General features: G+C 40.1%; 1 protein-coding gene across 1 annotated transcript in view; it reads right to left on the bottom strand.

Annotated features, from left to right (window-relative positions):
- aebp1b (AE binding protein 1b) overlaps positions 1–25221 on the bottom strand; it is a 73960-nt gene that overhangs the window by 23251 nt on the left and 25488 nt on the right. Inside the window, exons 7-11 of the mRNA XM_060856726.1 lie at positions 24562–24642; positions 18160–18234; positions 10413–10522; positions 6408–6556; positions 3173–3257 (exon numbers count right to left, since the gene is read on the bottom strand). Coding sequence (XP_060712709.1) covers positions 3173–3257; positions 6408–6556; positions 10413–10522; positions 18160–18234; positions 24562–24642 — 500 coding nt within the window. The remainder of the gene's footprint in view (positions 1–3172; positions 3258–6407; positions 6557–10412; positions 10523–18159; positions 18235–24561; positions 24643–25221) is intronic.

Raw genomic sequence — 25221 nt, 5'->3', positions numbered from 1 at the left:
GGACTCTCATGGGAGTTATCTACAGGCCCCCAAACAGTGGTCTGGATGTAGGGTGTAAGTTGAATAAGGAGCTGAAATTGGCCTGTTGCAAAGATATTACGACAGTTGTTATGGGGTATTTCAACATGCAGGTAAACTGGAAGAATTAGGATGGGACTGGACCCCAAGAAAGGGAGTTTGTGGAGTGCTTCCAAGATGGATTCATAGAACAGCTGGTGCTGGAGCCTACCAGGGAGAAGGCAATTCTAGATCTAGTGTTGTGCAACAATCTGGATTTGATCAGGGACCTCGAAGTGAAGGAGCCATTAGGAGGTAGTGACCATAATACAATAAGCTTCAATCTGCAATTTGAAAGGGAGAGGGTACAATCGGAAGTGACAATACTTCAGTTGAATAAAGGAAACTATGGAGCTATGAGGGAGGAGCTGGCCAAAGTTCAATGGTGCAATACCCTAGCAGGGATGGCAGTGGAGCAACAATGGCAGGTATTTCTGGGTATAATGCAGAAGATGCAGAATCGGTTCATTCCAAAAAGGAAGAAAGATCTTAAGAGGAGGCAGGGGTGGCCGTGGCTGACGAGGGAAGTTAAGAAACATGTAAGGTCTAAAGATAAAAAGTATAACATAGCAAAGATGAGTGGAAAACGGAGGACTGGGAAGCTTTGACAGAACAACAGAGGATAACTAAGAAGGAAATATGCAAAGAAAAATTAAGGTACAAAGGTAAACTGGCCAAAAATCTACAGGAGGATAGTCAAAGCTTTTTTAGGCATGTGAAAGGAAAAAAAATGGTTAAGACTAAAATTGGGCCCTTGAAGACAGAAACAGGTGAATACATTATGGGGAACAAAGAAATGGCAGAAGAGTTGGATTGATACTTTAGATCTGTGTTTACGGGGGAAGACACAAGTAATCTCCCTGAGGTAACAGTGGCTGAAGGACCTGAACTGAAGGGAATTTATATTTGTCAGGAATTGGTGTTGGAGAGACTGTTAGGTCTGAAGGCTGATAAGTCCCCGGGATCTGATGGTCTGCACTCCAGGGTACTGAAGGAGGTGGCTCAAGAAATCGTGGATGCATTGGTAATCATTTTCCAATGTTCTATAGATTCAAGATCAGTTCCTGCGGATTGGAGGGTGGCTGATGTTGTCCCACTTTTTAAGAAAGGAAGGAGAGAGAAAGCAGGGAATTATAGACCAGTTAGTCTGACCTCAGTGGTAGGAAAGACGCTGGAGTCAATTATAAAGGGTGAAATTACGACACATCTGGATAGTAGGAGCAGGATAGGTCAGAGTCAGCATGGGTTTATAAAGGAGAAATCATGCTTGGCTAATCTTCTCGAATTTTTGGAGGATGTAACTCTGAAGATGGACACGGGAGATCCAGTGGATATAGTGTACCTGGACTTTCAGAAAGCCTTTGATAAAGTCCCTCATGGGAGGTTAGGGAGCAAAATTAGGGTGCATCGTACTGGGGGCAAAATACTGACTTGGACTGAAAATTGGTTGGCTGACAGGAAACAAAGAGTAGTGATAAATGGCTCCCTTTAGGAATGGCAGGCGGTGACCAGTGGGGTACTTCAGGGATCAGTGCTGATCACCGGAGCTTTTTACAATATACATTAATGATATAGATGATGGTATGAGAAGTAATATTAGCAAATTTGCTGATGATACAAAGCTGGGTGGCAGGATGAAATGTGAGGAGGATGTTAGGAGATTACAGGGTGACCTGGACACACTAGGTGATTGGACAGATGCATGGCAGACACAGTTTAATGTGGATAAATGTATGGTTATCCACTTTGGTGGCAAGATCAGGAAGGCAGATTACTATCTAAATGGAGTCAAGTTAGGTAAAGGGGCAGTACAAACGACATCTAGGTGTTCTCGTACATCAGTCAATGAAAGCAAGCATGCAGGCACTGCAGGCAGTGAAGAAAGCTAATAGCATGCTGGCCTTCATAAGAAGAGGAATTAAGTATAGAAGCAAAAAGATTCTTCTGCAGCTGTACAGGGCACTGTTGAGACTGCACCTGGAATATTATGTGCAGTTTTGGTCTCCAAATTTGAGGAAAGACATTCTGGCTATTGAGGGAGTGCAGCATAGGTTCACGTGGTCAATTCCCGGAATGGTGGGACTATCTTACGTTGAAAGATTGGAGCGACTGGGCTTGTATACCCTTGAGTTTAGAATGCTGAGAGGGAATCTGATTGAGATGTATAAGATTATTAAAGGATTGGACACTCTGGAGGCAGGAAGCATGTTTCCGCTGATGGGTGAGTCCTGAACCAGAGGGCACAGATTAAAAATAAGGGGTAGGCCATTTAGAACAGAGCTGAGGAGAAACTTCTTCACCCAGAGAGTGGTGATAGTGTGGAATGCTCTGCCCCAGAGGGCTGTGGAGGCCAAGTCTCTGAATACTTTCAAGAAAGAGTTGGATAGAGCTCTTAAGGATAGTGGAATCAAGGGTTATGAGGATAAGGCAGGAACAGGATACTGATTGAGGATGATCAGCCATAATCATAATGAATGGTGCTGCTGCCTCGAAAGGCAGAATGGCCTACTCCTACTCCTGCACCTATTGTCTATTGTCTATAATTTCTTTTCTGCATTATTAAAAGCCACAGGAATGGCTATAACCTGTAAGGGCTATTTATTGTGAGATATTTTAATTTGACAATAAAAAATACCTGGATGTAAAATCCATGAACAAATGACACATCAGCGTGTCAGTTTCAATTGTTAACACATGTACACTTGACCGATTGTATCTGTCATTTACGTGAAACATACCCAGTCATAGTTCTTATCTGTGATACATAATATATAACATAAAATATCTTGCAACTTCTGGATAGAGCTTTAGTCAGGATGTGCCTGTAAAATCTGACAACAGCTAATGTCCATCTCTTCATATGTTCAGTTTTTGCTGTTGATACGATTCATTCCCAGGAGCTGTTCATGTGTGATGCCCACTCACTGTGCTTGATGTATTAAATCACACCTGTCTCTGCATATGATTGCATCCATTTATTACTACTAGGTAGTGGTTATGTGCCCAATCACATATGTGAAGTACGTTACACATTTTTAGTTCTATCTTATTCTTTTGTCCTCACTGTGTGCGTAAGACTGCCAAGTCACATGTTTTGAATTTCTGTGAGACATACCCAATCATAATATCCATCTGTGTACGTCATCCAGGTACGGCTGTCGTTGCTGAATTGCACATAGAATGAACTCACCCAGTCATTGCTGTCAAAAAAAAGAGTTTCAGTAGTTAGTTCCAAAGAGCTTTTAGTGATCACTGGCTTTCAATTCTTTACTGCAGAGTGATAGCATGAATTTAGTTCAGTTGTGATTTGACTGTCAGGTACTTTTAAAGAACAGACAGAGAGCATAAAGTTGGGTTCCATCTGTTAACTTAATAAACTAAATGCTCAGGAAATAGACAATAGGTGCAGGAGTAGGCCATTCTGCCCTTCGAACCAGTACCACCATTCATTATGATCATGGCTGATCATCCTCAATCAGTATCCTGTTCCTGCCTTATCCCCAGAACCCTTGATTCCACTATCCTTAAGAGGTCTATCCAACTCTTTCTTGAAAGTATCAAGAGACTTGGCCTCCACAGCCCTCTGGGGCAGAGCATTCCACACACCCACCACTCTCTGGGTAAAGAAGTTTCTCCTACCCCTTATTTTTAATCTGTGTCCTCTGATTTGGGACTCACCCATCAGCGGAAACATGTTTCCTGCCTCCAGAGTGTCCAATCCTTTAATAATCTTATACATCTCAATCAGATCCCCTCTCAGCCTTCTAAACTCAAGGGTATACAAGCCCAGTTGCTCCAATCTTTCAAAGTAAGATAGTTCCACCATTCTGGGAATTGACCTTGTGAACCTATGCTGCACTCCCTCAATAGCCAGAATGTCTTTCCTCAAATTTGGAGATCAAAACTGTGCACAATATTCCAGGTGCGGTCTCAACAGGGCCCTGTACAGCTGCAGAAGAACCTCTTTGCTTCTATACTCAATTCCTCTTGTTATGAAGGCCAGCATGCTATTAGCTTTCTTCACTGCCTGCTGTACCTGCATGCTTGCTTTCATTGACTGATGTACAAGAACACCTAGATGTCGTTGTACTGCCCCTTTACCTAACTTGCAAAAGATGCAACTGCAGAGCATTTAGAAAGGTTAAAACCACAAGAAATAATATAACTTAAAGATTATGAGTTAACAAGGAAGTGAGAATTAGGATTTTAGAAGGCTGAACATTGTAAGGAGAGAGAAATTAAAGATTGAAAACATTGACGTCCTGGTGAAAGAAGAAGTTTAGGAGGTATTCTGACGAATATTGCTTTGGGAATTCAGAAAGGGGAAGACTATGTAGGATGAGTAGATATGCATGTTTAGAGCTTACCAACAACAGAAAATTTGAGAATCTTAACAGTAACTTTTTTGATGAGATTAATAAAATATAAAGTGATTAGAAAAAGTATGTTGAGGCAAGAGACGAATTGGAAGCTGCAGGTTAAAAAATAAATATTTGCTCACTGACAAAGCATTTTTGTAGCAGCATTTTGAGACAAGTGTCAAGAAGCTCTTCAAGTACAGGAGCATTTGACAATCAGCTACAGAGACAGTGGACACTCTGGAAATAATCTTCCAAGACTCCTTTTATTCATGAAATGTTCCACCCAATTGCAAAACTACCAATGTAACACCTTCACTCAAAAGGTAGGAGTCAGAAAAAAATTACTGCAGGCCAATTAGCAGAACATCTGTCACTGGAAAAGGCAAAAGATGCAATCGCAGAGCGTTTAGAAACATACACTAAGAAAGCAAAGTCAGTATGGCTTCATGAAGGAGAAATCATGCCTAACAAATTTAATATAGTTTCTTTGAGGAGGTAACAAGCAGGATTGATAAACGGGTATTTGATAAAGTACCACACATTAGGTTACTGAAAATTATGATTGTACTCCTTATGACTGTGCAGCCAAATTCAGTTCTACCTCCATTTAGAAGTTTGCTGATGACCCCACCATCGTGGGTTGGATCACAAAGAATGACAAGACAGAGAGTTGAGTGCTATGATGGAAAGGCAACAGTCTCTCCCTCAATGTCAGCAAAATGAAGGAGCTGATCACCGACTTCAGAAAGTGGACTCTCTTCCAACCTCTTCCATCGTGCAGAAGATACAAGTTTTAAAACACATCCCAACAGATTCAAGAACAGCTACTTGCCCACTGTTGTCAGACTTACAAATGGACCCCTGTCATATATAAGAGTTGATCTTTCTCTGCACCTTCTTGTAGTTATAACACTACATCCTGCATTCTATTTGATTACCCTGATGTTCTTAAGTTACAATTTGTTTGATTAGCACACAAAACTATACTTTTCACTGTATCATGATAATAAATCAAATCAAAGATCCCATGGTCTTCAGAGGATTCAGTTAACATGGACAGAAGCTTGGCTAACAAACAGAAGACAAAGAACCAATGAAAAGGGGCTCATATTTCAGGATGGCAACCTGTAATTCATGGAAGGCCATTAAGATTGGTGCAGGGCCGACAGTTATTTACAGTATATTAAAAACTTGGATAATAAGTGATTGGACGATCACCAGATTTGCAGATGACACAAAAATGGCGGGGGAGAGCAAGTCATAAGGCTCCAGAGGAATATAGACAGGTTAAGTGAATGAACAAAAACTTGCTAGATGGAATGTAATTTGGGCAGCCAGAAGTTGGTTTGTTAAATTGACAGGACGGTTGGTTTGCAATGTAGAGGAACACCAACAGCATGGATTAAATTTTCATACCGGCCGAGGTTACCTCAGTACTTTGTTCTTCTAGAAGGACTTTCCTTTTCAACCTCTCCCCTCAGCTGAGGTGTGGTGACCGTCAGGTTAAATCACCATCAGTTGTCTTTCTTTGATGAGAGAGCAACTCAATGAACTTCTGGGACTTTGGTGGTGTCACCTTCGCCAATTTGGGAAAATGTGATGTTGTGCACTGTGGCCAAAAGAGTAGCCCAGGTGAATATTATTCAAATAGGTGAAAGACTGCATAAGACGGTAGTACAGTCTCCATTACATCTTTCCTTTTCTGTGGAGATTGTGTTCCTAAGACATGTGATCCCAAATACCTTTATAATTCCTGCTTATTTCCTTCATACCACTGCTTTACAAAGTTTAGCAACTTCCAGGTTAACAATTCCTGAAGATTAAGGATTTCAGCAATTTTCTTGCTAGCACTTGAATAATTTAGAGAACAAGTTCCTGTAAATTTTTCACATCTCACACCCAGAAGCATTTTTTTTCACTCCTAAATGAAAGAGAAACAACGAGACAATAAAACTTCCACTTAAAAACAGAAGTAGTTTATCAACATACTGCAGCAGTGAATCTCGGCCCTGGGTAATCACTCCACTGAATTCAATCAATTTTCTGGCATCGACTTCAATCCACTGTGACTGGTCCTCTGTTTGAGGGCACCAAGCCCCATCATAATAATCCTCTTCATCTTCATCCTCATCACCTGCCTGGGAAACATAAAAACAATTTCATGTAGAATGAGGAAGACTTGACATTTCAGCAAAAAACGGTGAAGAAACTCTCTCTTCACACACTTTCCCTGGAGTTCTGCACAGGCGTGTACCCTAAACCCCCCGTCCCATTGTATCTCTCCAACATTGTATGAGACCAAGGAAAATTGAACAGTTGGGAGGAGAACTGCCAAACAACCAGCATGTAAAAAGCCTGAAAAATAGCTCTCTTAAAGGTGCCTTTACCATTCAGTAACCTGTGAAGCAGAATCCCCAAAAAGAAGAAAAGAAGACAGGAATACAGAGAAAACTGAAAGCTGCCTGGTTTTGAGATAATAAGTTTTATTTTGTATATCTTAATAGAGTTTTATCAGTCTAGTATTATAGAAGGAAAGGAAAAAGATAGGTTAGAGGAAGGAGTTGTAAATAGTTGTTAGTTAATTATTCCCTGTCATATTTTAAGAAATTTGTTAATTTTTGCTTTAACTAGTTCTTGGCCTATTGAATTTTCACAGATTGCTGCACTTTTCTGTGTTACTGGTTTAAGTTAAGCAGAAATGTTTACCCCGTGTCATAACAACGGTGAAAGTGTGATTCAAGAGCTGATGTTGAGCAATTGGGATGCTTGGTTGTTTGGAGAAATCACTTTTGCTTATGGGTCAGATGGATGGACCTCTGGAATCTCGATGAACCTCAGAACAGTGAGGATACCTCAGGCAGTGTGTGTATCTGATGCTCGTTAGCTAGAATATATTTTCTACTCTGAATTGGCTCTGAGCCTGTCTATTAAATCTACAATAGCATAGTATTTCTGAAACTCCAACTGGAAAGGATGTATTGTTACTGGATTAAAACTGTGCCAGGTTTAAAAATAATTCTTTCTAGAATACAGATGAATAAGCTCACAGTTGGAGGAAGATGGGTTAATGATGGCATAACCTGTATTTAGAAGACAAAAACAAAATTCACTTCCTTATGCGAACAATTTTCTGTTTTGGATTTATCACCTCGAGACTCACTGCTGTCATTGTCCTAAACTTAAAATAAATGGAGGTTCCATGAAACACAACAGCAGCTTTTAGAACACTGATGTTAACAGGCATACATTTATGGCAAATATAGCTCAGGGATTCACATTCTCAACTCTCAGTCTCAACATTACGAGTTGAAATGGTATTCCAGAGAATTGAGCACAAAAACTGAGGCCAACACTGCAGTCTTGTGCTGTCAGAAATGCTATTGTTCAGAGAAAGCTTTAAATTGTGGTATCTCTTCCCCAGTAATGAAAATATACTAGATCCCAGGCGCTATTTTAAAGATAATTGGGGAAGGGAAGGCTTATCCCCATTATTCAGACTGGCAAATCTGTTAGAGACAGAGTGAAAGGGAGAATTCTGGTGAAACTATCAGAACAGGACAGGGGATTGGGAGGGCAGGGCTGTGATTGGGAGTGGGGTCGTACCAGTTCTGCCTTATGGCAACCAGATTTTCAGGTCAGCCGCAAAATCTTTTTAAAATTTATTCACCTACGGGATGTGGATACCTCTGGGTAGGCCAGCATCTATTGCTCATCACTAATCGCCCAGAGGGTAGTTAATAGTCAACCACGTTTTTGTGAGTCTGGAATTACATGTAGGCCAGACAAGGTAAGGATGGCAGATTTCCTTCCCTAAAAGGCATTACCAGACAGGTCATTAGACTTTTAATTCCTGATTCTTTATTGAATTCTAATTCAGCTATTTGTCAGAGCAGGATTCAAACCCTGCTCCTCAGAATTTTAATTGAGTTTCTGTATTAATAGTCTGTCGATAATACCACTAGGCCATTGCTTCCCAAATATGTGAGGGGAAGCAATCCCAGGCACAGGTTGATATGGGGAAACAGTCCTAGAGCAGAGGCCAGCTAGAGGAATTTAGTCACAGAGTGGAGGCTAGTGAGGGGAAGCACTCCTGGGCAGAGGCCAATGTGAGGAAGCAGTACCGGAGCAGAGGCCAGCAGTCCTGGACTAATCTTACCTTGGAGTCAGTACAGAGCCGAGTGAAGGCTTGGAGCGGAGCGGGACATTTGTTGGACTGGGGTCTGGTTCGGCAGTCAGACCACATTTGGAAGACCCTCTACTTAGCTACTGCAATGTAGTATTTATGTGTAATTTGCTATATGACTGTGATAACCATCCCTTTATTTATGTCTTATTTCTGTGAAGTACTGCGTCTACGTTTCTTTTTTATTCCTCTTTTTGTATCGAAGATTTGTACCGAAGGACTTGAAACTCATATTGCGCCATGAGAGGCGACATTGTAAACCTTTTCACTGTACTCCTGTACATCTGTTCTTGGGAAAACATGCCAATAAAGGATATTCTATTCTATTCCTAAACCCAAACTGCACACATGCTTGATTAGAAGCCAAGTCTGCAAAAAAACAAAACAAAAAAATCTTTATCCTTCAGTCAACTGCATTTAAAAGGGATTATTTCATCATTATCAAAAACTGTTTGTGAAAGCCAGCTATGTACAAACTGGCTGTGTATTCACTTCACTGAAAGAAGAACTACACTCTGAAAGTACTCCTCTGGCTTCAAAGTGCTTAGGATTCCCTGATGCTAGGTGGAGCTCTCCTTGAGGTCCTTCTTGAGGACTGACTACTTGTTTTACTTGTAGAGAATAAGGCAAAAATATATTTTGGTAGTCATGTTAAATGGACAGTATTGCACTGAGCACTTTCTAACTATATTCCATACCTTTGAAGTAAATTGAACCACAGATCGGGTATTTTACTCGTAACGCTGCCAGTTTTGCATTGCAGTTAGTGTTGTAAACAATATCCGTATGTGTGAAACTGACAGATTACAAGATGATGCACATTATACTGGATCTCAGACACAGAATCTTTATGAGAACAGTCAGTTCTGATAACACGTAATATTCCTTTCTCGTGCAATCTTGCATCATAAGAAAATCGCACAATAGCCATGCCACTTAAACTAATGGAGCCAGAATTACATTATTCCCAATACACATAATGAAACTTCACCTCTACAAATAACTGTCTAAGTTCTTCAACTGCGCGACAGCGAATTCACAATGAAGAAAAATGCGTTTTAGCAGAACCAACTGTAGTTCTACTTCAAGTCTTCCACTTCGGAGCTGGCATTCCCTATGATTGCAAAATTGTACAGAACATGTTACTGTGGCATTTTATACCTTCGATCTGAAGTCTGTTGTTGTTTTTAAGGTCCCTGTGAATCCTTTCTGGCCCAAAGCACTGTGAAAGCCATCATGCCAGCATTAAGGCTGTTCATCAAATGCTGTGAGATGAAGAATGGTTGGATATGAAGCTTTGGTGAAGAATTAGTTCTCTAATTCTGCCCATTGCATAATTTGGACATTGCCATTTCTATCAGGTTCGCTCGGTGCTCAGGCGAGTTTGTAAGAAACACTGAATTTTGATATTTAGCAGTGCTTTGATACATCCATTTTGCTTTAGTCACTGTTGTGACTTTGTTTCTTGTAATACGATGTGCTGTGTTGTTGGTCTTTGTCAGAAGTTTTTAAAGAATTTATAGTGATTGTAACAAGGTCAGCCAGATGGATTTCATCTGAGTTCCCTGCATGGGGCCGTGAATCAGGTGCAGTCAGGGAGCCCTGGCTGACAGATAGAAACAGGCATGTCAGAGATGCTGTCACTCTGGTGCCTGACTGAATGGAGCAGCACTAAAGTCAAAGACTGTACATGTGTAAACAAAGGGTGACTTGGTGCTGGGATACTGGCCTCTGTGGAATTATTTCAAAATTTTTTCATGGTAACAGAAAGGAACTAATATTAAAGTGGATGTGTGCTGCAAACCTCTCACCTGGATATTCAATCGAATACGTTGTGGACCTAATCCATATCTCAGAAAAGAAGATGCTGTCAATTGTTCATCAGCTACTTGATGGGACTCAAGACCCAGAGGAGGGCATTCTGAAAAAGAAAGATAGAGTTAATTGATGAACTGAAGAGTGAAGAATTGGGTACAATCCAAGTCAATACAGAACTGGTTTACTGTTGAGGTACAAAACTAAGATATTGAGCCAAACTGTGTTTCAGGGGCAACCATTCACAGTACAGTACAGGACTGTTACTCACAGCTTGGTTGTTTCCTCAGTTGCAATCATTGTTTCAGGAGACAAATCATTCAAGCAGTGAATTTTTCTTCAAAAGTAGATTTGGAGTTTCTCAGAGAAACTGGAATACTGCACTGTTCATTCGCAAATTAAATTGAGGGTCTGATGTTCCTTTATTAAGTGTTTAGTTCCAACCTTAGTTCCAACTGCAATTCATTAAGCATATACTTTTGAGAGAGAAATGAGAACATTTGGTAGTGACCAGTATTGGCCATAATCAGAGGCCATAAAATTTAGAGATCAAGTGATGGCTGAGATTGGAGAACGTAGCAGCTGAAGAAGAAACGCCAGATACCTTGAACAGCCTTACATTATTTCAGTCACAGATTGTGGTGATACTTTCTAGTGGGCAGTGTTGAATTATCTGTGATTTTTTTATGTTTGTTTGTATTAAAGAAAACAAATATAATTTATGTGAATGCGGGAAGGGAAAAATGTTCATTGACATCAAATTCTAAGCCTTGAAGTGGTTAACTGTAAACAAATTGTTGTCAGACAGACAAAAGCTCAAGGAATATGGGATTTTGCTTTCTCAATTCCAGTTTATTCTTTTAACATTATTTCACAATGAAATGACAAATTGCAATTTTATTTTTCTATTTCTAGAATCACTAGCCCCCTGAACCAAAACCTAGGAGCGACCAGGTCCACTTAATAGGAACCTGGGACAACTCTATGACAGCAGGCTATTATGGAGTAATGTGTGACTTAAAATCTACTATATCTGTGCACTTGCTGTGGGCACATCTGCGCTGTATCACATCTGCTTGAAATTTGGCTTCAAGTTGGTGGCATGGCACATTAGTTTAGAGGTAGGCATTAATGCCGATGGTAACACAATGATTTGCAATACCACAGCATATATTGGCTTCGGGTGAGTTTTATGCTGTAACAGTGTTTTTGATTGAAATCAGAACAGAGTTGGTGAACATACGATCCCTGTGAGAATACAAGTCAAGTTATGGAGAAATTGTATAAATTTAGGCTGTTTCTTCACACATCCACATCAATAGCAGACTTTGAAGAAAGGCTGTATAGATTTGAAACTTTAAATGTAATGTATCTCCATGGAGATGTGCAAACAGGAATTAATTGAATGTAACAACTGTGCCTACTGTTTTATTGGCTAATATTTAAAACAAATATGTCAAATCATTCAGAATTTCTGGCAGAGGTGGGGCAGCTGTGGAGATCTTTAAAAGTGGAGAATGGGGGGATCTAAGATGATGGCGATCTGAGAAGATCGCACTGCAGAGCTTCGCATCGCAGCAGGAGCAGGACGGTCCTTTAACCCACCCAACCCAGGTCATCAGGATTTCTTGGGGCGTTGGAAAGTTTGTGGAGCCCCAAGAAACATTTAAAAATGGACTTACATGTATTTTCAGCTGTCCAGAAATGCCTAAAAAGGGAAGAGGAGCATCTGAGGCCGGGCCTGCAGCTGAGCCTGCAGCAGCCTCGGAGCCGATTACTCTCCAGGACTTGGTGAACCAGCTCTCGAATTCTCGTGAGATGCTGGGGAAACAGATTGAAGAGAAGCTGGCTCCAGTCTCTCTCATGCTGCAGAAGCATGAGCAGCAGCTGGGAGACCTGGAGAAGAGGGCGGATGAGGTGGAGCACAGGGTCAAAGTGGTGGAAGCTAATGCCATTTCATTTAAGGATGAGATCCAAGCCCTGAAGACGCAGGTTCATAATTTGCGTGACCAAGTGGATGATCTTGAAAACAGGGGCAGGAGAAAAAACATTCGGATCATTGGTCTGCCTGAGGGTAAGGAAGGTGAGTGAATTTGTTCAGATTGGCTTCCGAAATTCCTTGATCTGGGGTCTGGCATGAGAGGATTGAAGATGGAAAGGGCTCATCTGGTCGCAGCGCGGAGATCGGGTCTGGGTCAACGCCCTCATCCTTTCCTGATACGATTCCATCATTACCGGGATAAGGAGAGAGTCATGGAGGCTTCCAGACTCCAGGGGAAGGATCCAAAGGCCATAATTTACGAGAGGTCTAAGATCATGTTTTTCCAGGATTTTTCAGTGGTGGTGATCCAGAAGTGAAAATCGTATGATGGTGTCAAGAGAAGATTGAAGGAGCTTGGGATTCAGTACTCCCTGAGATATCCGGCAGTGCTTCAGATCACCTCAGATCGATCCATGCATCTCTTTGACACATTGGAAAAGGCAAGAGACTTTGTGGACAAACTAACCTAATTTAAACAATTGTAGTATGTATAAATATTGTTGCTTGGGTATGCGTTTATCATTCTGTAAAAGAAATGGAGGAAATCTGGTTGGAGCTTTGTTTTTCCCTTTTATTTTCCTCTATTGATAATAATTTGGTTCAAACTATGTCTGGTGGTGGTTAAGATGTACATTTTAAATTTCTAAGTTAGGATATATCAAAGGATTGGTGGGGTATTTATTCCCCCTTCTAATAAAAGAATGTATTTTTATTCATATTGATATTCTATGGGGTGTTTATTCCTTTTAGCTTGTGCTTGCGATGCGGCTCTAGCTGGGAGAAGTGAAGGTGGTTGAGATGGTTAGATGCCTATTTATGGGCAGTTCGGGACGGGTAGTTGCCCCCTTCGGGCAGGGGGTGAGTTCCCCTACTCAGCGCGATTGGCGCTTTATATGTTGGTTTGTTTTCTGGTTTTTGTTGTTTTTTATTTTTAATAATTTTGTATGTTTGTTAAATGTAGTGGTTTTAGTTTATGTAGTTTTTATATTTTGTGGACCATGTGACACTAAGGCTCAGCAATTTGTGGTTTGGGCTCCTCTCTGGAATTTAAATGTAATTGCAGAAGATTATGGCTAATGATTTGATTAAATGGTGTACCTGGAATATCAAGGGAAGTCACTCAACAATTAAGGGGAAGAAGGTACCCTTGAGTCTTAGAAAGGAGAAGGTGGATATCGCATTGTTACAGGAGACACATTTGGATGACAAGGAACATCTGAAATTACAGCAGAATGGCTTTGACCGATTTTATTTTTCATCATTTAATACCAGAAGTCGGGGAGTGGCTATATTGGTTCGGAAAAATCTCTCAGTTAAATTGTTGGAATGTGTTAAAGACACATACAGGAGGTTTGTAATTATTAAAGTCTTGATAAATGGGGAAGAATATGGTGTTTTAAATGTTTGTTGTCCCCCAGCTCATCCTCTTAAATTCTTGGTGGATGCTTTTTCTAAACTGATAAGTCTCAAGTCTCGCCATGTCATGAAAGGGGGAGATTTTAACTGCCTCATGGATCCCACAGTAGACAGGTTGCCAAAACGTCCCTCGATACCCTCTGCACAAACTAAACTGTTATTGGGTCTGTGTGGGGAATTAGGGTTGGTGAACTTCTGGAGATGTCTCCACCCTACAGGTAGGGATTTCACGTTTTTCTCCAATCCGCATAAATGTCACACGAGGATTGATTTTTTTTTTCTGACCCCTGCGGTACCCCTGGATCTAGTGGCATCCTGTACAATTGGTAATATTGCCATCTCTGATCATGCTCTAGTGTACCCCATGGTTAAGATTAAGGATGTTACATTGGATTCAAGGTACTGGTGAATGGATCCCTTTATTCTCATGGACAGTAAGTTTGTGGAGTACTTCTCTAGGGAATTTCGGGCATTCCTAGACATCAATATAGGCTCGGTTGATAGCTCATCTGTTCTCTGGAAAACTGCCAAAGCTTATGCCAGGAGGTTAGTTATTTCATATTCCACCAGTAGAAAGCAGCAGAAGGGTGAGCAGCAACGTCTTCTTGAAGCATGATTGAAGGCAGCCGAGAAGGCCTATTTTGACAGACCTTCGTCGGTCAAACTACAGAGGATTATGGCACTGTGGTCTGCACTAAATTCCGTGCTCACGCAGATGGCAAAGAAGGAGCTGGCTTTTGCAAAGCAAAGGTTATACGAGCATGGTGACAAGCCAGGCAAATACTTAGCCTACCTTGCCAGAAAGAGGAGTGACCCACAAACCATTACAACGATTAGGGAAGGGTCTGGGAACCTAAGGTGATTCTAAAAAGATTAATGTGACATTCCAGAGATTCTACTCTAAGTCTGGGAATTATGAGGAGGGGCAGGCCAAAATAGAGTCCTTTTTTAGAGATCTGAAGCTCCCGGGTGTGACTCCCGAACAACAGTCCTTTCTCAATGCCCTGTTATCAGAGCAAGAAGTGCAGGAAGCTGTGAGGCATCTTCAGAGTGGAAAGGCGCCCAGTCCTGACAGACTTCCCAGTGAATTCTATAAGGAATTTATAAGTATACTGTCAGGCTCGATGCTGAATATGTTTAATGATTCATACAGTCATGATTGTCTCCCACCATCTCTGAGAGAGGTCAATATTTCACTTATCCTTAAAAAAAGGAAGGATCCGGAAGACTATACTTCATACAGGCCCATCTCACTCTTAAATGTGGACTTTAAGATCCTCTCTAAGGCTCTCGCATTAAGGCTGGAGACTGTGTTACCCTCTATTATTAAAGAGGATCAAACGGGCTTCATAAAGGGACGCAGATCCTCCAATAATGTTAGGAGGCTGCTTAATGTAATTCAAGCATGCCAACAGCAGTCAATACAGGGATTGGTGATTTCTTTAGATGCAGAGAAGGCATTTGACCGAGTTGAGTGGCTGTACCTTTTCTATACTCTCGACTGGTTTGGTCTGGGCAAAGTTTTCATAAGATGGGTAAAGGTTCTCTCCAGTGTACCTCTTGCGGTGGTCATTACCGACGGGATACGATCAAGCAATTTTAGTATTTCTAGGGGCAGCCGGCAGGGCTGTCCCCTTTCACCATCACTTTTTACATTGGTGATTGAACCATTGGCAGAGGCCATTTATGGGGATCTCAATATATTAGCTCCAGAAGTGGGGTCAAAATTACACAAGAACTCGCTGTATGCAGACGCTGTTCTAATTTTCTTGACAAATCCAGCAGTTTCAGTGCCTTGCGTGATACAATGCATTCACATGTTTGGTGCTTTTTCAGGGTATAAGATTAATTTTGCTAAATCAGAGGCTATGCCTATGGGTGGTCGCTCTTGAGAGTGACTATAGATTCCCATTTAGGTGGTCATAGGGGGGTTTTGTGTATTTGGGCATATCCAATACTCCAGTTCTGGATTGACTGTTCAAAGCCAATTTTACTCAATTATTTGAAAAAATTAAACAAGATCTGCAAAGATGGGAGGCCATTCCAGTCTCGTGGTTGGGTCGGAGAGCGCTTATTAAGATGAATATTCTCCCTCGTTTGCTATATCCTATACGGATGCTCCCCCTGATTTTCAATAAACAAACAGTCAGGAGACTCAACAGATGGTTCAGCTCCTTTATCTGGCACCGTAAACGGCCCCACATTAAATTAGCCAAACTGCAGATGCCTCACAGATTGGGGGGAGTAGACCTTCCGGACATTAAAAATTATCAATTAAGCTTGCTTTTGACCTACATGAGTGATTGGGTTTGTGGGGACCCTCTCTCAATATGGCTAGATATCGAAGTCTCCCAGGGAAAGTGCCCCCTTACCAGTTAGCTGTTTTTGGACAAGGTAAGGACAGTTAGGGAATTTTGTCATAACCCAATAGTCATCAATACTGTTAAAGCATGGAGGTCAGTTTGGCAGAGGGAAGGTAATATTGGCAAAACATCTTTGTTTACACCTTTATTGGGTATGCCAGGTTTTCAACTGGGTATGATAGATTCAGGATTTAAACGTTGGGCACCTAGGGGTGTATCTTGCATGGGTAATTTATTTGAGGGAGATGTAATGATGTCCTTCGGTCAGTTAGTATGAAAGTACGAGTTACCTAATAGAGACCTCTTTCGTTTTTTTCAAGTTAGGCATTTTATTCAAAAAAAGACCACACTTTTGACTGATCCCTACAAATCTGGGATGGAAAGAGGGGTACTAAGTGTTAAGAGTACACTCTCTGTCAGTACTTTATATCACCAATTGGGGGGTGCCACCTCAGATGAGTCTGATCAACTCTGCAAGATGTGGGAAAGAGAGCTGGGTGTTGAAGTTTCTCCAGAGGCATGGGAGGATATTTGGGAGAATGGAAGGAAGATATCAATTTGTAATAGGACCCATGCTTTACAGTTGAAGATTCTCCACAGGGTCCACTTAGTCCCAGATCATTTGTCAAAATTTAAACCAGAGGTATTTTCAGCATGTCCCAAGTGCAAGGTCTGTACGGGTACTCTTACCCATTGTCATTGGTCTGTTGACAGGCTTCAAATATATTGGAGCACTGTGGTGGGTGCAATGGAGAGGATTTTGGGTGTAGGGGTGGAGAAGACATGGCAACCCTTTTTGAAATACCTGGACAAGGGCTTTTATATAGCCGTAACGATTGTGTTTCATGAGTCCAATATCCAGGGAGGAGGAACTGTGAATGTATGAATATTTTGTTTGGCTGGGCTGAGTTATTACTATTTATTTGTTTGTTGTTAGGTATTTATTTATTTAGTTAAATAGCTAGTTTAGGTTTTCCTTTAATTTTATACTTCTCTCTATATATTTATACATTCGTATAAGAGGGTGGGTTGGGGAATTTTTTTATTATTTGCGTTTAGTTTTGAAATATTTTTGGACTGTTTTGAATTGCATTGTTTTCTATTTGTTGTAATATATAAAAATATTTTTTTCTTAATAAAAATATTAAAAAAGTGGAGAATGAGGTTTCGATGCAGAAATCCCATACTCATTTCCAACTGATATAATTTTCATTGTTAAAGGAAAGGGGACAGGGTGTGAATCACACAGATAGGAGATTGGAGCTCAGCAGTATAATTTGACTTTTGTTCTGATTTGTAAAATACCTCATTTTTGCTGTTCCAGGGCTTTAGGAGCAGTATAAGAATCATGAATTTGTGAAAAAGACAGAATCATTCTTGAAGGGCAGACAAATTCTTTTTGAACCTCATGTTCTGAAGTTATTTAAATCCCCAGCCCTTAGGAATAAAAGGACTGTAGTGTTCACCGAGAATTACAAAAAAATCTCCTTGTCTTACACTTGCATACTGCTGGACTACTTTGATTGACAAGCCAGCTTGCATATCTTTAAAAAGCTATCACCATCTGTTAGTACAGATTTATATGAGTTCATTTTTGATATTTCCTAAGAGCTGTTGTTATAGCTGAGTGTCTTCTGAATACTTGGCTGAGTTTTAAATGTTTCATGTTTTGAAAATATCTAATGTCCCAAGGTCCAAAGATTTTGGAGAAGCTTTTGTAGATTATCACTACCCTCTATGTGAAAAATAGTTTCCTAATTTCACTTAGCTTTGTTGATACTATGCTCAGGGCTGCATCAGCTGCTAGTCTCATCAGTCTGTACCAATGAATTGAATCATGGACAGTGTGAACTGATAAATCAGTGGGGAGAAACATTAACAATCAAGTTGGAGCAATAAATCTCTCAAAAGAATTTCACTGACTTTTTCCCAGTGGTGGTAAATACTCGTCTGGGTCTGTCTCCTCTGGAATCCTCCCATCAGGTTTCTTGGGGATAACTGCAAAATACAAAACAGTATGTCACCACAGCCATATTTCTTGTATATACCAATTCTCTGAATCACCAGTATACACTATATGTTGTTACGATTTAAATTTTGTGTGACCAGGCCATGTTGTAACTATTAACTGAAGATCCAATATAGACTGCAACCATAAATTCCAGTGTCCAGACTTTAAACATCCGAGGACTCAGTATGTCTTTCTTTTCCGATTTTCTTCCCTTTTGAAGGCACTGAGTGTTGAAGGAATTTTGTGTGGTTCCGTGGCCGTGAAAGAATATCCAAGTAGCCAGTCCTTGAAGGTGGAATTTCTGGAGGGTAGTTGATTCTGCCTTTATTAGATATTCACACATGCATCTGTCTGGCAGAGGTCAATGAATCATGATCAGTAACGGAAATGCTCACTTTGTGTCTTCATTTGCATTAGTTGGTGCTGAAGACAAAAATATTGTGTCAAATGCAACTAGACCAAGGATCATACCTTGGATCTCCTAGTCTTAGTAAGATAAGGCATATCAAGTGAAAAAGTTGGTGAACACTCGAATTCCAGACATTTAATTTAAAGGACACTTAACCCACTTGTTATTCATATGTCAGTTAATTGTCTCAGACATTGCACATGACTGATTGATACTGTTTAAAATTATTGAAACGTTGGTATAATTCTGATCCGAACCATGAAAGCCATCGTGCTAATTTTGGGAAAATTGTATGGCAAAACCATCATTACAGTAATAAGTTCACACAAATATGTTCAAATGTAGAAGCTGCTTATTATCATAAAGGTGCACGACATTTCTGTTCAGAAAGCTGCAAATCCAAACAGTGCTCCTGTGACAGAAACATTAACAATTAAATTCTTGAATGGTCGCTGTCTTCTGATTGCTTGTGAAATATGTCGCTTGAAACATGAATTCCCCTTTCCACCCACTTCAGTCTTTCTGGTTTCATTGACTTCTCCATCAACATAAAGACTTGAGCAAAAAATTTCAATGGTGTTACTCAAACTCAGAAGTACAGGTCGTTCTTTTGTAATGTGTGTTTCTTCAGCACGAATTGGGTATAACATGACTGATGAATTGTACACGTTGTTTGCACAACACGCACTTTCTGCTGAATGGGTATATCGGGTTTTTCGAAACGTGATCTACAGTGCGATTTCTACAGCGGTTTCCTAAAGGAACACAACTGTTGCATTATAGCAAAATGACCTGTACTAACAGTGTTCTCCATTCCTCCAGATTGCTCCACCAATTTATTTTGATGCCATGTGCATCAGCTACATGGCATGAGGTCTAGATGACACACTTCACAAGACTGAGCTCAAGTTAGGAGTTGTCCATTCGCCTCTTAAAGTCTGGTCCACCATTTGATATAATCATGCTGATCTTATTGTGGCCTCTACTTCTCTTCTCCTGTCTTCCCTCAGTGAGCCTTGACTCTTCAATCAAAAATCTATCTCACTCACCCTTCAATATGTTCAATGATCCAGCCTCGATTGCTCTCAGGGAAGAGAATTCCACAGACTAACAATCCTCTGAACAAAATATTAGTTATCCTCATTTCAGTCTTGGCAGACCCCTAATTATTAACTTATTTCACTTGGTTCAGATGCTTTTACCAGGGAAACATGCCTCAGCAACTTCCCAGTTGAGTCCCTTCAGCATCTTTCATGTGTCAATTAAATCACTTCTCATTATCGGCTCAACCTGCTCACTTTTTCCTCACATGCTAACGTCTTCATTCCAGGAATCAGTCAAGTGCACAGTTGTCTGTTGACCAGTAGTGTTCCACTAGGATCAGTGCTGGGACCTCTGCTGTTCGTGGGCTACATAAATGATTTGGAGGAAAACGTACCATACCAAGACTGGTGAAGTTGAGGGAAGTGAGGAGGATTGTCAGAGGATACAGCAAGGTCTAGATCAGTTTGCATGGGCAGAAAAATGGCAGATGAAGTTCAAACTGGACAAATGTGAGGCATTTTGGAAGATCAAGTACAGGCGGAAATTATGCAGTGAATGGCAGAACCCCTCAGACATGCAGAGGGATCTGGGTGTGCAGGTCCACAGATCACTTAAGGAGACAGTGCAGGTACATAAGATCATAAAAAAAGGCTTGCCATCATTGGAAGTGCCATTGAGTATAAGGATAGGCAAGTTATGCTGCAACTTTATAGAACTTTTGTTAGGCCACACTTGGAATATTGCGTACAGTTCTGCTTATCACACTACCTGTGCTATATTGTTCTTTATTGTTTCTGTAAATGATGACAGCTTTAGTATGGAAGGACAAAATATGTTGGTGCAGGCTTGGCTGGCCAACAACCTATTCCTGTACTGTATTGTTCTTGTACCAGAAGGATTTGGATGCTTTGGGGAGGGTACAGAAAACAATTACCAGGATATTGCCTGGTATGGGGTATTTTGGCTGTGATGAGAGGTTGGATAGACAGGGTTTGTTTTCACTGAAATGCAGGAGGTTGAGGGGGGAACCTGACAGAAGTTTGTAAGATTGTGAATGGCATGGATAGAGTGGAAAGTATGTGGCTTTTTCACAGGTGAAGGAGTCAATTATGAGTGGACACAGGTTCAAGGGTGTGTAGATGGAAGTGATGGGTTGGGGATGGTGGTAGAATTTAAAAGAGATGTGCGAGGTAAGTTTTTCACACAAAGGGTGGTGAGTGCCCGGAGCGTGCTGCTAGAGGAGGTGGTGGAAGCAGACACAATAGCAACATTCAAGAAACATTTGGACGAATACATGAATAGGAAGGCAATAGATGGATCCTGTAAGTGAAGACAGCTTTAGTATGGATGGGTAAAATGTGTTTCCACAGCCTTAGAGGGCCAAAGGGCCTGTTCCTATGCTATATTGTTCTTTGTTCTTTCACCACTTCTAATGCAGTAATATCCTTTTATAAGTAAGGAGACCAGATCCGCACAGTCTTCCCAACACTGTTGCAATACTTCCCTATTGTTGTAACACACTTCCCTTGTAACAAATGACAACATTCCACTTACTTTCCTCATCTGTCACTGTATCTGCAGTTAACTTTCATTCATGTACCAGAGCACCAAGATTCTGCTGTACCAACAAGCCCATTTAATAATTCAATATTTTTCTATTTTTCTGACCAAAGTGGACAAGTTCATTTTTGTTCCCTCAAGTTATACTCCGTCTGCCAAATTTAAGCGCATTTTACATCTTGGCCATTTTGTTTCTTATTTTTGTATCTTTATGTCCTCAGCAAAAGAAGCTACTCTACATTTGGTCTCTTCATCGAAGTATTTCATGCAGATTGTAAACAGTTGAGACCTCAGCACTGATCCCTCAGCATTCCACTCAGTGTAGCTTGCTAACCTAAAAGTGATCCCTTTCTTCCTACCTGCTTTCTGTGAGCTAACCAATCTGCTATCTACGTTAATATGTTACCCTCTACACCATGTGTTCTTAATGGGTGAAAGAGCTTTGCAATTGCCACCTTATTGAATACCAGTGAACTGATGTTTTGTAACTGCGCACTTCCATTATTTCATGCTATCTCCTCACTCATTCTTTTTTGAGATTTAACAATTGTCATCTTGTCCCAAAGTAACATGTTTTTTTTAATGCTCATATAAAGTTCTTTTTCAAGTTGAGGAAACTGTTGTCAACTCGACATTATTCATGTCCATGTCGGTTCATGATTTCTACTAAGACTTGGCTCAGAATGATCTATGGTGCTCTTATTGTCCAACCTGCAAGCTTTGAGATCTCTGCTCTTTTATGCTTTCATAATTCTTTGTCTTTAGTATTACAACATGTGACGCAGTCTGGCACTACACACTTTTAACAAAATTACTTTTCAGTAATCGCTGATCTCAGCTACTTTCAGACTGTAAGACATTTAATTTAGCTCAATGTTTGTTACGTCTAATTCTTACCATCTTATTCTGCCAATTATCAATTTCCTCTGCTCTTTCTCCATTTCTTTTCTCATTCTGTCGCCTCTACCACTCATATCTCATTCTTTCCTTTCTCATTTGAACACTCTGGACTCATTGTCTTATTTCAATGCACTGAATCATGACTATTATGCAATGTGATGGATTTCAATCATAAAGTCATAGAGTTTTTATAGTATGGAAAGAGGACATACAGCCCTGCATGTCTACACTAGCCATCAAACATCCATCTATTCTAATCCCATTTTCCAGCACTTCGCCCATAGCCAAATATGCTATGATGTTTCATGTGTTCATTTAAGTAGTTCTTAAATGACTTGAGAGTTCCTGCCTTCGCAACCCCTTTAGGCAGTGAGTTCCAAATCCCCATATTCTCTGGGTGAAAAATACTTGGCTTAAATCCTCTCTAAACCTTTAAAACCAGCTGGGGAGATGTATCTCCTAATCTAACCTGTTGGGGCCCTTTTTAATAGATTTATTTTCTTCATGCCTTTTGATGGGAGAATGGAAATATAAATTTGTTCAGTTCTTTGATGACATACTTTCATACCCAATTTTCATATCCAGACGGCTTTTGAAAATTTTGCTGAGTTAAAATGAAATTCCTGTATCTCCTCTCGTAATAATACCACATCCAGAGAATTCAGTTTCATCGTCATGTCACCTTTACTTTTTGTCTGTAAGCTCTATAAACATTCATTCAAAACATATATATTGCTCCCCTATGTGGGAAGAGTCATCTTATACCCATCTCAGATTTTTACACAGAAGAAAAAGCTGTTGTCTATCAGGCAACCCGTCCAGCAATACCAGTCTCTCTCACATCCCCTCTTCTAGCCTTTTTCCATGTCATTTTATCAATACAATCATAATATTTTCTGTTTTTCTTGATAAATGAAAAAAAATCTAAAATATTCCACCTCTTTGCATTCTCTCTTACTTTGCACATCTTCACCACTGCATTGAAACAAATTATCACATTGTTTCCCAGAATAACTTTTTTTTCTCAGATCCTCAAAACAAGAATACTTATTAGCATCAATTATTTTTCTCCTGCCACAGTCTGTTAAAACTGACGCTTGACATTACCGAATGAGAAGAAATATGAAGAAAATCAGAAAATGGTATCATGGAGGCTTTGACACTTCATGAAGATTACTAAAGTTGACAAATCTTCACTTGAGATAGGTGTTGCTGTCTTTAATGTCAAGGAAGATTAGAATCGAATACTAACTATTTTTGTCAGTCAGAGTAATTAAGCAAAGTGACAGTGATATGAGGCTGAAAAAATGTTTTGCATTGTTAAAAGTGAGAAACGCTAGAAGGAATTGAAGTGAGAAAGCATGATGAGAAGAGAATGTGGAAAATGTATATGGAATTCAGTGTAAATGCAATGTGGAGCAAAATATGCAGATATGCCTCATCTCACCAGCTACATAAACCCCTCGCCATACTCCACCTTTGCACAATCCCATGATTATTCAAGATTTCATGATTGTGTCACAATTTTTGTCACTGATAATCTATAATTTACTCTTGCTACAATAAGAACTTGTTTCATGTTGGACCAGAGGTTTTATTTTATTTTAACTCCCACTTGATTTTTCAAAGCCACACACCCCATCTATCCAAATGGGTAGGTTTGTAGCTGGATGTCCTTTCATGAGGCACTGGCATAGCAGGTGGACTGTGCTAAAGACTACCCTACTTCTCTTTTGTCCTGATGGGGAGATTCTCAGTTTTGACCATGTTCCCTTTTTTTTCATTTCTTTTCTCGTTGGTCATAGCAGATAAACTGGTTTCTGCTAGCTGTTTCTGCAATTTACAGCAAACCAAATTTGCAGTCTCTGTTGCAAAACAGGCACTTCAGATTTGTTATTTCTTGGAAATATTTCTGGACACCACTCTGTTGAAATGCCATAATTTAAATCCTATTGTCCTTTTTTTGTATGGAAGGTCTTTAATATGCACTATGTTAAGATACATCTTCTGTAAAGTCTTGCTGACAATAGGGTGGATTCCTGAGGCTGCCATAAGTTGAGTGCAGGTCTGCAGATAAAGGAATGAAACTGGGAAATGTGGTATTGTTTTCCTGAGACCCAAACAATGGGGAGATAAAACATGGATAGCGTCTGGATATCTTTACAGATATATGGCAAAATCTTGCAACTGTAATGTTTTATAATCTTTGTGAGGATGACATTTTAAATATCTGTGTTCCGAATTTCCTAAAAATCACTTTTAGAATGTGACAAAGAGACTGAACTAGTGTCCAGAGATTTGAGATTTTTCATTTAACTTGTAGAACAATTAAGGATCCTGCAAAATATTATTGTGCAGACAAAAAGCAATAGGACATATCATTGTCATTAAAAATACTTACAGTCTTCTTCATTCCAAGTATATGCCTCCCCGAGATCTTCATAGTCGTATATTTCATCAAGATAGGGCTCTTTTGGTTGCACTGAAATACACAGAGAATTCATCTTTTGCTGATTTGACTATATGTGCTGTTGTGCCAGGAGCAAAGTTGGTGTATTCCAGTGTCATTCACTATCATTCACACATCTACGATTGGTATTTGGAATTAGAAAAGTTACATTCTCTTTTAACAGAAATGGATATCTCCCTCTCCACGAAGTTCTGATTGTCTCAGTATGCTTCTTGCAAAGTAAAATTGCTGTGTGAATAAACTAGCAAAGATCTAAAGGTTGAAAATTGGAAAAAAAAAGACTGGAAAAGCAAAGCAGGACACTCAGTGTCAGAGAAAAATGGCACTATCTGTTTGAATAAAAAATGAGGTCTGCAGATGCTGGAGATCACAGCTGCAAATGTGTTGCTGGTCAAAGCACAGCAGGTTAGGCAGCATCTCAGGAATAGAGAATTCGACGTTTCGAGCATAAGCCCTTCATCAGGAATGCTAATTTTCAAAGCTTGTGAAAATCTTTTTATCTGTTACTCAGTTAAACAAAAGAGATCCCATTACACCAAAACAGGGCAACAATTTTGATATCACGAGATATGGTAGAAATTGGGGTAGCAC

This window comes from Hemiscyllium ocellatum, chromosome 48 (genome assembly GCF_020745735.1).
Source record: "Hemiscyllium ocellatum isolate sHemOce1 chromosome 48, sHemOce1.pat.X.cur, whole genome shotgun sequence".
Taxonomy (NCBI): Eukaryota; Metazoa; Chordata; class Chondrichthyes; order Orectolobiformes; family Hemiscylliidae; genus Hemiscyllium; species Hemiscyllium ocellatum.
The sequence above is the reverse complement of the archived record's forward strand: the minus strand, read 5'-3'. Positions and strand labels throughout refer to the sequence as shown.